We start from the raw sequence: 10,936 nt of genomic DNA, 5'->3' as shown, positions 1-10,936 counted from the left end.
CCTATTGGGGTAACTTGCATACATGGGGATACCCAACATTATGCCACTGCTGAGGTGAATATAGAAACTTGTTGTGGGTCAGCAATGGTTAAAGTGGGACTGGTCCCTACCTTGGTGCATGAGGCCATAATAGGGAGGGATTTTCCTCATTTTTGGAAACTGTGGGAATCACGGTTATCAACAGATGTGAGAAGTAAAAAGCCAGTTGATAATACCGGTGATTTTATGTATGTACGTGGGTCTTCGGAACTTTCTGGCCCTTTGCCTTTTGCTAGTTTGGCTGGGGAAGTGACAGATGGGGAGTCCAGTGAGGACCCTCTTGCCGGGAACAGAGACATAGTAGTTAGAACTGAAAGCGTGCCTGACCTGGAGGTAAAGAAGGATCTGTTTGCGTCTGAACAGTTAAAGGATCCTACCTTAATAAAGGCTAGAGAGAATGTTAAGATTGTTAATGGGGAACCTGTGGTACCAGGTGACAGGGTTACGTATCCCCACATGGCCATCTGTAATGAGCTCTTGTACCACATTGTCAAAAGGGGTGAGGATGTGGTGGAACAGCTGGTAGTTCCCCAGCCTTATCGGAGAACGGTACTAGATTTAGCTCATAGTCACGTTACCGCAGGACATTTAGGGGCAGAAAAAACCACTGAAAGAGTTTTACAAAGGTTCTTTTGGCCAGGGGTTTATAAAGAAGTGTCTGAATATTGTTCTTCCTGTCCTGAATGCCAGTATCATGCCCCTAGACCCCATTTCAGGAGCCCACTAGTTCCCATGCCTATTATAGAGGTCCCGTTTGACAGAATAGCCATGGATCTCGTGGGGCCCTTGTTAAAGTCTGCTCGGGGCCATCAGTATATCCTGGTAATTATGGACTATGCCACTCGATATCCTGAGGCTGTCCCTTTACGCACTATCACAACCAAGGCGATAGCTAGGGAGCTGGTGCAGGTATTTAGTAGAGTGGGAATACCAAAAGAAATTTTGACTGACCAAGGTACTCCATTTATGTCAAGGATCATGAAAGAGTTGTGCAAGTTATTTAAGGTCACTCACCTCAGGACGTCCATCTACCATCCCCAAACTGACGGGTTGGTGGAAAGGTTTAATAAAACATTAAAAAGTATGTTAAAAAAGGTTGTTGAGAGAGATGGGAAAAACTGGGATTGTTTGTTGCCCTACTTGTTAATGGCCATCAGAGAAGTTCCTCAGTCCTCTACGGGGTTTTCTCCATTTGATTTGTTGTATGGTAGACACCCCAGAGGGCTGTTGGATATTGCCAAAGAGACGTGGGAAGGACAGCCCACTCCTTATAGAAGCGTTATTGAGCATGTAACACAAATGCAGGATAGGATTGCAGCCGTGGTACCTGTTGTCAGAGAGCACATGGAACAGGCCCAAAGTGCTCAACAGAGGATCTATAACCGGAGTGCCAAGATACGGGAATTTGCTCCTGGCGATAGAGTTCTTGTTTTGGTACCCACTGTGGAAAGCAAATTCCTAGCTAAATGGCAGGGTCCATTTGAGATTAGAGAAAAAGTGAATGAGGTTAATTACAAAGTATACCAGCCGGGAAAGAGAAAACCCGAACAGATCTACCATGTTAACTTAATCAAACCCTGGAAAGATAGGTTGTCTCTGTCAGCGGAGCCTTGCCCTTCGGTGTCTTCACCCCGGTTGCTTCCCGCAGTGAAGGTGTCAGAGACATTATCAGCTGATCAGAACAATCAGGTTAAAGAATTTCTCATCCAAAATAGGGAGGTATTTTCAGAGCTGCCTGGCCGAACGACCATAATAAAACATGACATTGTCACAGAACCAGGGGTCAGGGTTCATTTAAAGCCATATAGGATTCCTGAAGCTCAGCGAGAAGCTATTTCTAAGGAAGTTAAAACCATGTTAGAACTTGGAGTCATAGAGGAGTCTAACAGTGAGTGGTCCAGTCCCATAGTGCTCATCCCGAAGCCCGACGGTAGCATACGCTTCTGTAATGACTTTCGTAAGTTAAATGAGGTGTCCAAGTTTGACGCATACCCCATGCCCCGTGTGGATGAGCTTGTAGAAAGGCTGGGAACAGCCAGGTTTCTCACCACATTGGACCTGACCAAAGGTTACTGGCAAATACCTTTATCTGATAGCGCCAAAGAAAAAACAGCCTTTTCGGTTCCGGAGGGGCTGTACCAGTATAAGATGTTACCCTTTGGGTTGCATGGGGCTCCAGCAACCTTTCAACGGGCGATGGATAAAATTTTGAGGCCCCATAGAAAATATGCAGCTGCCTATTTGGATGATGTGGTAATTCACAGTACAGACTGGGGGTCCCATTTGGTTAAAGTACAAGCAGTACTGGACTCAATCAGAGAGGCAGGGTTAACTGCTAACCCAAAGAAGTGCTGCCTCGCAATGGAGGAGGTCAAATACTTGGGCTTCACCATAGGCAGAGGTCTGATTAGGCCCCAATTGAATAAAGTTGATGCTATTCAAAACTGGCCTCGTCCAGTGAATAAAAAACAGGTAAGGGCTTTTTTGGGAATTACTGGGTACTATAGACGGTTTATTCCTAATTTTGCGACCACAGCGGTGCCGTTGTCAGACCTTACCAAAGGGAAGCAGTCAAATGTGGTGAAATGGAACCCTGATGCAGAAAAGGCGTTCCAAGCGTTAAAAGTGGCTTTGTGTTCACAACCGGTGTTGATAACACCAGATTTTTCAAAAGAATTTGTGGTACAGACAGATGCCTCAGAGGTAGGGATAGGTGCTGTGCTGTCCCAAACCAGAGATGGGGACGAACACCCTATCATTTATTTGAGTAGGAAACTCAATGAGCATGAAAAAAGGTATGCCATTGTGGAAAAGGAGGCTTTGGCCATTAAGTGGGCACTAGATACCTTGAGATATTACCTCTTGGGTAGACAATTCAGACTAGTGACAGACCATGCCCCTTTAAAATGGATGTATGTAAATAGAGGCAAGAATGCTCGTGTAACTAGATGGTTTCTAGCGTTGCAGGACTTTAAGTTTACTGTCGAACATAGACCGGGAACACAATTGGCCAACGCAGATGCATTGTCTCGCATCTTCTGTTTGGGGGCTACAAGTGTTCCGGCCCCTAGGTCGAAACAGGGGAGGGGGATATGTGACAAGAACACTGGGATAGTGTTTGAGGGCAGGTATATTTGTCCCAGGTTCTTGTCTTACATGTTTTAGAAAATGTTAACTTCTAGGAAAAATGCTTTTTGTTTTGTCTGAACCTTTTCAGTTTGCTGTAAAAGCTGGGTAAAGGCTCTGAGAGAGAGATAAGGCGAGTTCTAGACATTGGGCCCAGTTCGGGTCTTTGGCCTCACAGAGGGCTAATCAGGGTTTCAGCTGTGTATGAGTGTTATAGTGCTTCTAACCTGATTAGTATGGGCAGACTGCCTGGGAAGGCTGCAGGATCTGTGTGTGAGAGACACGCTTTCTGATGCAAGTAAGCTATACAGTATGTACTGAAGAACTCTGTGTTTTGTTTAGTGACAGTTAGGAATATCTTATGTTTAGTTAGTGCCGGACAGGCAAGGTATTTTTATTTTGGGGTTTGTTTTATTTTCTGTTTCAATAAAACTGGCCGGGGTCAGTTGTACCAGAGACTGGACTTGTGTTGTTCCTCAGCTGCTGCGTGCGGCCATATTCCCCAGGAAAAGGCGCCTTGCACCCCTACAGTGTTACAACTTATATATATATATATATATACATATATATATACATACATACATACATATACACTGCTCCAAATAAAGGGAACACTAAAATAACACATCCTAGATCTGAATGAATGAAATATTCTTATTAAATACTTTGTTCTTTACATAGTTGAATGTGCTGACAACAAAATCACACAAAAAATTATCAATGGAAATCAAATTTATTAACCCATGGAGGTCTGGATTTGGAGTCACCCTCAAAATTAAAGTGGAAAAACACAGTACAGGCTGATCTAACTTTGATGTAATGTCCTTAAAACAAGTCAAAATGAGGCTCAGTAGTGTGTGTGGCCTCCACGTGCCTGTATGACCTCCCTACAATGCCTGGGCATGCTCCTGATGAGGTGGCGGATGGTCTCCTGAGGGATCTCCTCCCAGACCTGGACTAAAGCATCCGCCAACTCCTGGACAGTCTGTGGTGCAACGTGGCGTTGGTCGATGGAGCGACACATGATGTCCCAGATGTGCTCAATTGGATTCAGGTCTGGGGAAGGGGCGGGCCAGTCCATAGCATCAATGCCTTCATCTTGCAGGAACTGCTGACACACTCCAGCCACATGAGGTCTACCATTGTCTTGCATTAGGAGGAACCCAGGGGCAACCGCACCAGCATATGGTCTCACAAGGGATCTGAGGATCTCATCTTGGTACCTAATGGCAGTCAGGCTACCTCTGGCGAGCACATGGAGGGCTGTGCGGCCCCCCAAAGAAATGCCACCCCACATCATTACTGACCCACTGCCAAACCGGTCATGCTGGAGGATGTTGCAGGCAGCAGAACGTTCTCCTTGGCGTCTCCAGACTCTGTCACATGTGCTCAGTGAGAACCTGCTTTCATCTGTGAAGAGCACAGGGCGCCAGTGGCGAATTTGCCAATCTTGGTGTTCTCTGGCAAATGCCAAACGTCCTGCACGGTGTTGGGCTGTAAGCACAACCCCCACCTGTGGACGTCGGGCCCTCATACTACCCTCATGGAGTCTGTTTCTGATCGTTTGAGTAGACACATGCACATTTGTGGCTTGCTGGAGGTCATTTTGCAGGGCTCTGGCAGTGCTCCTCCTGTTCCTCCTTGCACAAAGGCGGAGGTAGCGGTTCTGCTGCTGGGTTGTTGCCCTCCTACGGCCTTCTCCATGTCTCCTGATGTACTGGCCTGTCTCCTGGTAGCGCCTCCATGCTCTGGACATTACGCTGACAGACACAGCAAACCTTCTTGCCACCACTTGCATTGATGTGCCATCCTGGATGAGCTGCACTACCTGAGCCACTTGTGTGGGTTGCAGGGAGGTCATACAGGCACGTGGAGACCACACACACTACTGAGCCTCATTTTGACTTGTTTTAAGGACATTACATCAAAGTTGGATCAGCCTGTACTGTGTTTTTCCACTTTAATTTTGAGGTTGACTCCAAATCCAGACCTCCATGGGTTAATAAATTTGATTTCCATTGATAATTTTTTGTGTGATTTTGTTGTCAGCACATTCAACTATGTAAAGAACAAAGTATTTAATAAGAATATTTCATTCATTCAGATCTAGGATGTGTTATTTTAGTGTTCCCTTTATTTTTTTTGGAGCAGTGTATATGTATATATATATATATATATATATATATATATATATATATATATATATATATATATATATATATATACACACACACATCAGAAACAACGGTGGATAATCATCCATTTTCTATGTTTATCAAAAAAGGGGAGTCAAAAAAGAACAGGACAGGACAAAGGGTAACACATAAGGGAGATTGGGGGGGGGGGGGGGGTTGGAGAGTTCGGAATCGAAGAAGCAACAGTATATGCAAAACTATAATTAAACATTAGACAGTTCACATTTATAGCAAGTGTCCTAACATATTTAATTTGGGGGAACCAGGGCAGCATAATGCGGGGTGGATTTAAATTCCATCCAGCTGAACCATGTTGCTACGTAATCTGAGTGTTTCTCCAAAACTGTACAGAATATATCTTCCAGATTCATATAGAAGTCAATTCTCTGACGCCGCTCCATTTGTCTTCAATTTTATTATTCTAACTCAATAAAGTTATGTGATTGAAAAAAAAGAAAGAAAAGAAATTGTGGGAACCAGTAAAGATTGAAGCAGAGATGGTTCTTTCCTCCAATGGCCCAGTAGACGCAGAGATGTAGCGTTGACCATGAATAACAGAAAAGGCACACGATATGTTGACCCCTCACACTGCTGACGTGTGCCACATACCCCCAAATACATCCTCATATGCCCACCAGTCCCGCCCACGTCCCCCAGGCACCCAAACATGTCCACCAGACCGGCCCACATGCCAAAAGACTGTTGGTTATCGCCATCACTCCACCATCCACTGTAACTGATTACACTGGTGGGATGATGGGGGAGGATGTGAGGGTGACGGCATATCACCAAATAACAGGACGGTACAGCAAGTTTTCGAGTTGGCCCTTTGTGTGTAGATTAAACCCCCCTCTACCCGGACAGGGACCCTGGGAACATGCCCCCTGTGCTCCTCCTACACTACCGGTAGCGATTATCCCGGCTGTGATCCGGCTTCGATTCAAATGATCAGCTCACAGCCGGGATCATCTGCGGCAGCCGGCCCCTCTCAGTCCAGGATCCTTTCTACTGTACCCCCAGAATCGCGGAATGTAATCAATAGAAACATAAAAGTAACACATGTAACAGAGACAGTTTTGAGTGAGGTTTTTATTGCATCTACAATGAGCATTTTTAGATGGAAACGGAACAGGTCATAGACCCTTGAGCAATTCCAAGTCCGGCATTTGTCTGCAGTTTGTATAAAAGTCTTGTTATGTGTGTGACGGGCAGTTTATTCTCCTGGATCAGTGTGACGCTTCTTATGTCGCCAAAGACTTGAGCTACTAGAAAAGCGGCGGCTGCACTGGGAACACACGAACGGCCTCTCCCCGGTGTGAGTGCGCTTATGCCTGACGAGAGCAGATCCGACATTAAAACTTTTCCCGCACTCCAGGCATGGAAACGGTTTCTCCCTGGTGTGAGTGCACTTATGCATGACGAGAGCAGATCCAACATTAAAACTTTTCCCGCAATCCAGGCATGAAATCGGCCTCTCCCCGGTGTGAGTGCGCTTATGCATGACGAGAGTAGATCTGACACTAAAACTTTTCCCGCACTCCAGGCATGGAAACGGTTTCTCTCCGGTGTGAGTGCGCTGATGCTTCTCTAGGTCGGCTTTCTGGGCAAAACATTTTCCGCACTCCGTGCACTTAAACGGCTTCTCGCCAGTGTGAATGCGCAGATGCACGACGAGAGCAGATCCGTCACTAAAACGTTTCCCGCACTCCAGGCATGGAAACGGTTTCTCACCGGTGTGAATGCGCCGATGCCTCTCTAGGATGGCTTTCTGTGCAAAACATTTTCCACACTCCGTGCAATTAAACGGCTTTTCGCCAGTGTGAATGCGCTGATGGACGACAAGAGTAGATCTGGCTGCAAAACTTCTGCCGCACACCGGGCACGGGAATGGTCTCTCCCCGGTGTGACTCCGCTGATGCCTGACGAGAGCAGATCTGCTGATACAGCATCTCCCGCACTCCGTGCATGAAAATGGCCTCTTCCCGGTGTGAGTACTCTTATGGTACAAGAAATGTGATTTCAGATTAAAGGATTTCCCACAATAAGAGCGTTTCCTTTCGGTGTGACATTGCTGATGGGTGGCAAGAGCCAATCTGGAGCTGAAACGGACTCCGCGATCTGAGCATCTATAAAGATTACTGGCGCTATGTGTTTGCTGATGGGTGACGAGGGCTGAATGATTAGGGAAACATTGCTGACACTCCGAGCACTGATGCATCTTCTCAGGATAGTGTGAGGAGGCGTGCGGACCTGTTGGGGACAAAAGTACCAAGATAAACCCTCTATACATCAGCGGATGGGTCACGTCATCAAGTGTGATAAATTCTGTGTAGTTACACACATGTACATAAGTTTATAGCATCATATCTATATACACAGAAAAGAGTGTCTGTAAAAGGAATAACGAGTTTTATGGTAAGAACTTACCTTTGTTAAAACTCTTTCTGAGGGGTACACCGGGCTCCACACGGATAGACATTGGGGTGTAGAGTAGGATCTATATCCGAGGCACCAACATGCTCAAAAGCATTTACTGTTCCCAAGATGCATAGCGCCGCCTCCTCTATAACCCCGCCTCCCTGCACAGGAGCTCAGTTTTTAGTTAACCAGCCCAATGCAGTAGCAGGAAAAGAGACGACAACAGTTAGTAGCCACAAACACCACATTCTCACGACAGGAGAAGTGTCAGCGGCTAATGCCATACCAACCCAAAGAAGCTAAGTGTGTCAGGGTGGGGGCCCTGTGGAGCCCAGTGTACCTCGCGGAAAGAGTTTTAACAAAGGTAAGTTATTACCATAAAACTCGTTTTCTGCTGCGGGGTACACTGGGCTCCACAAGGATAGACATTGGTGATGTCTTAAAGCAGTTCCTTATGGGAGGGGACGCACTGTAGCGGGCACAAGAACCCGGCGTCCAAAGGAAGCATCCTGGGAAGCGGCAGTATCGAAGGCATAGAACCTACGGACCGAGAAGAATGGGCCGTAATGTGAGCAGGAGCTGACAGACCAGCCTTCACATAAGCATGTGTAATCACCATTCTAATCTATTTGGCCAAAGTCTGCTTGTGGGCAGGCCAGCCACGTTTGTGAAAACCAAACAGAACAAAGAGAGAATCAGATTTCCTAATAAAAGCAGTTCTCTTCACATAGATACGGAGAGCCAGTACCACATCCAAAGACCATTATTTGGGAGACAGGTTAGGAGAGACCAGGGCCGGAACCACAATCTCCTGGTTAAGGTGGAACGAAGATACCACCTTAGGTAAATATCCGGGACGAGTTCGAAGAACCGCCCGGTCACGGTGAAAAATCAGATATGGGGAACTACAGGATAAGGCACCGAAATCCGACACTCTTCTAGCGGAGGTAATATCCAGCAAAAACACCACCTTAAGGGAAAGCCACTTAAGGTCAGCTGAGCCCAGAGGTTCAAATGGGAACTCTTGCAACGCCTCCAACACCACCGACAAGTCCCAAGGAGCCACAGGCGGGACATAGGGAGGTTGGATACGCAACACACCATGAGTAAAGGTATGAACATCAGGCAAGGTCGCAATTTTTCTCTGAAACCACACCGACAAGGCAGAAATATGAACTTTGAGGGAGGCCAGAGCAAGTCTAAGTCTAGGCCCTGCTGAAGAAAAGCCAAAAGTTTGGCTGTACTAAACTTGGAAGCGTCATAATTGTTAGATGCGCACCAAACAAAGTAAGAATGCCAGACCCTATGGTAAATCCGAGCAGAAGCCGGTTTCCGGGTCCGCAACATAGTTTTAAATGACCGCCTCAGAAAAACCCTTAGCCCTCAAGACGGAAGCTTCAAGAGCCACACCGTCAAAGACAATCGGGCTAGGTCCTGGTAGACACAGGGGCCCTGAACGAGGAGATCTGGGTGTTGTGGAAGTAGAATCGAAAGCTCTGACGATAGGCCTTGCAGGTCTGAAAACCAATGCCGTCTGGGCCAAGCTGGATCTATGAGAAGCAGGATTCCTCCTTCTTGCTTGAACTTCCGAATTACCCATGGCAGGAGTGACACCGGAGGGAACACGTACGGCAGCCGAAACCTCCATGGCACTGCCAGCGCATCCACGAATGCTGCTTGAGGATCCCTTGTCCTTGCTGCGAAGACCGGAACTTTGTGATTGTGTCGAGACGCCATCAGATCCACGTCTGGAAGGTCCCACTTTTCCACTATGAGTTTAAATACTTCTGGATGGAGGCCCCACTCTCCGGCATGTACGTCCTGACGACTGAGAAAGCCCGCTTCCCAATTCAGGACTCCCGGAATGAATATTGCCAATATGGCCGGTAGATGGCGTTCCGCCCATTGAAGAATTCGTGAGACTTCCTTCATTGCCAAGCGGCTTCGAGTGCCACCTTGATGATTTATGTAAGCCACTGTTGTGGCGTTGTCCGACTGTACTTGAACAGGACGGTTCTGTATTAAATGCTGGGCCAGGTTCAAAGAGTTGAAGACCGCCCGCAATTCCAGAATGTTGATTGGGAGGAGAGACTCCTCCTTGGTCCACCGACCCTGAAGGGAGTGTTGCTCCAACAACACGCCCCAACCTCTTAGACTGGGAACTGTCGTCAACAGGACCCAGTTGGATATCCAGAACGGACGGCCCCTGCACAATCGTTGGTCCTGGAGCCACCAGTACAGCGACAGACGGACCTCCAGAGTCAATGAGATCATGTGAGACCTGATCCGGTGAGGCAGGCCGTCCCACTTGACTAGAATTAGCCTCTGGAGGGGGCGAGAATGGAATTGAGCATACTCCACCATGTCGAATGCTGACACCATGAGGCCCAGCACCTGCATCGCCGAATATATCGACACTTGCGGACGAGAGAGGCAGCAACGAATCCTGTCCTGAAGCTTCAGGACTTTCTCCTGAGACAAGAACAACCGCTGGTTGTGAGTATCCAATAGCGCTCCATGGTGCACCATGCTCTGAGCAGGGACCAGGGAGGATTTCTTCCAGTTGATGAGCCACCCGTGGGCTTGCAGAAACCGGACAGTCAGATCCAAGTGACGTAGGAGAATTTCTGGGGAATTTGCCAGGATCAACAAGTCGTCCAGATACGGTAGGATCCTGACCACTTGACGGCGGAGTTCCGCCATCATCACCGCCATAACTTTGGTGAAGACTCACGGAGCCGTGTTTAATCCAAAAGGTAACGCCCGAAACTGGTAATGGAGGTTGCCAACGCTGCTATAGGAATATGCAGGTAAGCATCCTGTATATCCAGGGAGACCATATAATCCCCAGGTTCCAAGGCCAGAACAATAGAGCGAAGGGTTTCCATACGGAATTTGGAGATTCTCACAAACTTGTTCAATGTCTTGAGGTTGAGAATGGTCCGAGAGGACCCATTTGGTTTCGGACTAGAAACAGCGGAGAATAGTACCCCTGGCCCCTCTGAGCAACAGGCACCTGTACTACCACTCCTGTGTTCAGGAGGGTCTGTACCACCGAATGTAGAGTCTTTGACTTCACCAGATCCGAAGGGACGTCTGTCAGGCAAAATCAACGAGGGGGACGGTTTTTGAAGGCTATGGCGTAACCTCGAGTGACG

The 10,936-nt window shown here is 47.4% G+C and overlaps 1 protein-coding gene across 1 annotated transcript in view; it reads right to left on the bottom strand.

Moving 5' to 3' along the window:
• Positions 1-6,431: 6,431 nt before the first annotated feature.
• Positions 6,432-10,936, bottom strand: part of LOC134989911 (zinc finger protein 271-like) — a 187,372-nt gene continuing 182,867 nt past the window's right edge. Inside the window, exon 13 of the mRNA XM_063950633.1 lies at positions 6,432-7,610. Within this exon, the coding sequence (XP_063806703.1) occupies positions 6,574-7,610 (1,037 nt within the window). The 3' untranslated portion in view covers positions 6,432-6,573. The remainder of the gene's footprint in view (positions 7,611-10,936) is intronic.

Source organism: Pseudophryne corroboree, chromosome 2 (assembly GCF_028390025.1).
Source record: "Pseudophryne corroboree isolate aPseCor3 chromosome 2, aPseCor3.hap2, whole genome shotgun sequence".
Taxonomy (NCBI): Eukaryota; Metazoa; Chordata; class Amphibia; order Anura; family Myobatrachidae; genus Pseudophryne; species Pseudophryne corroboree.
The sequence above is the reverse complement of the archived record's forward strand: the minus strand, read 5'-3'. Positions and strand labels throughout refer to the sequence as shown.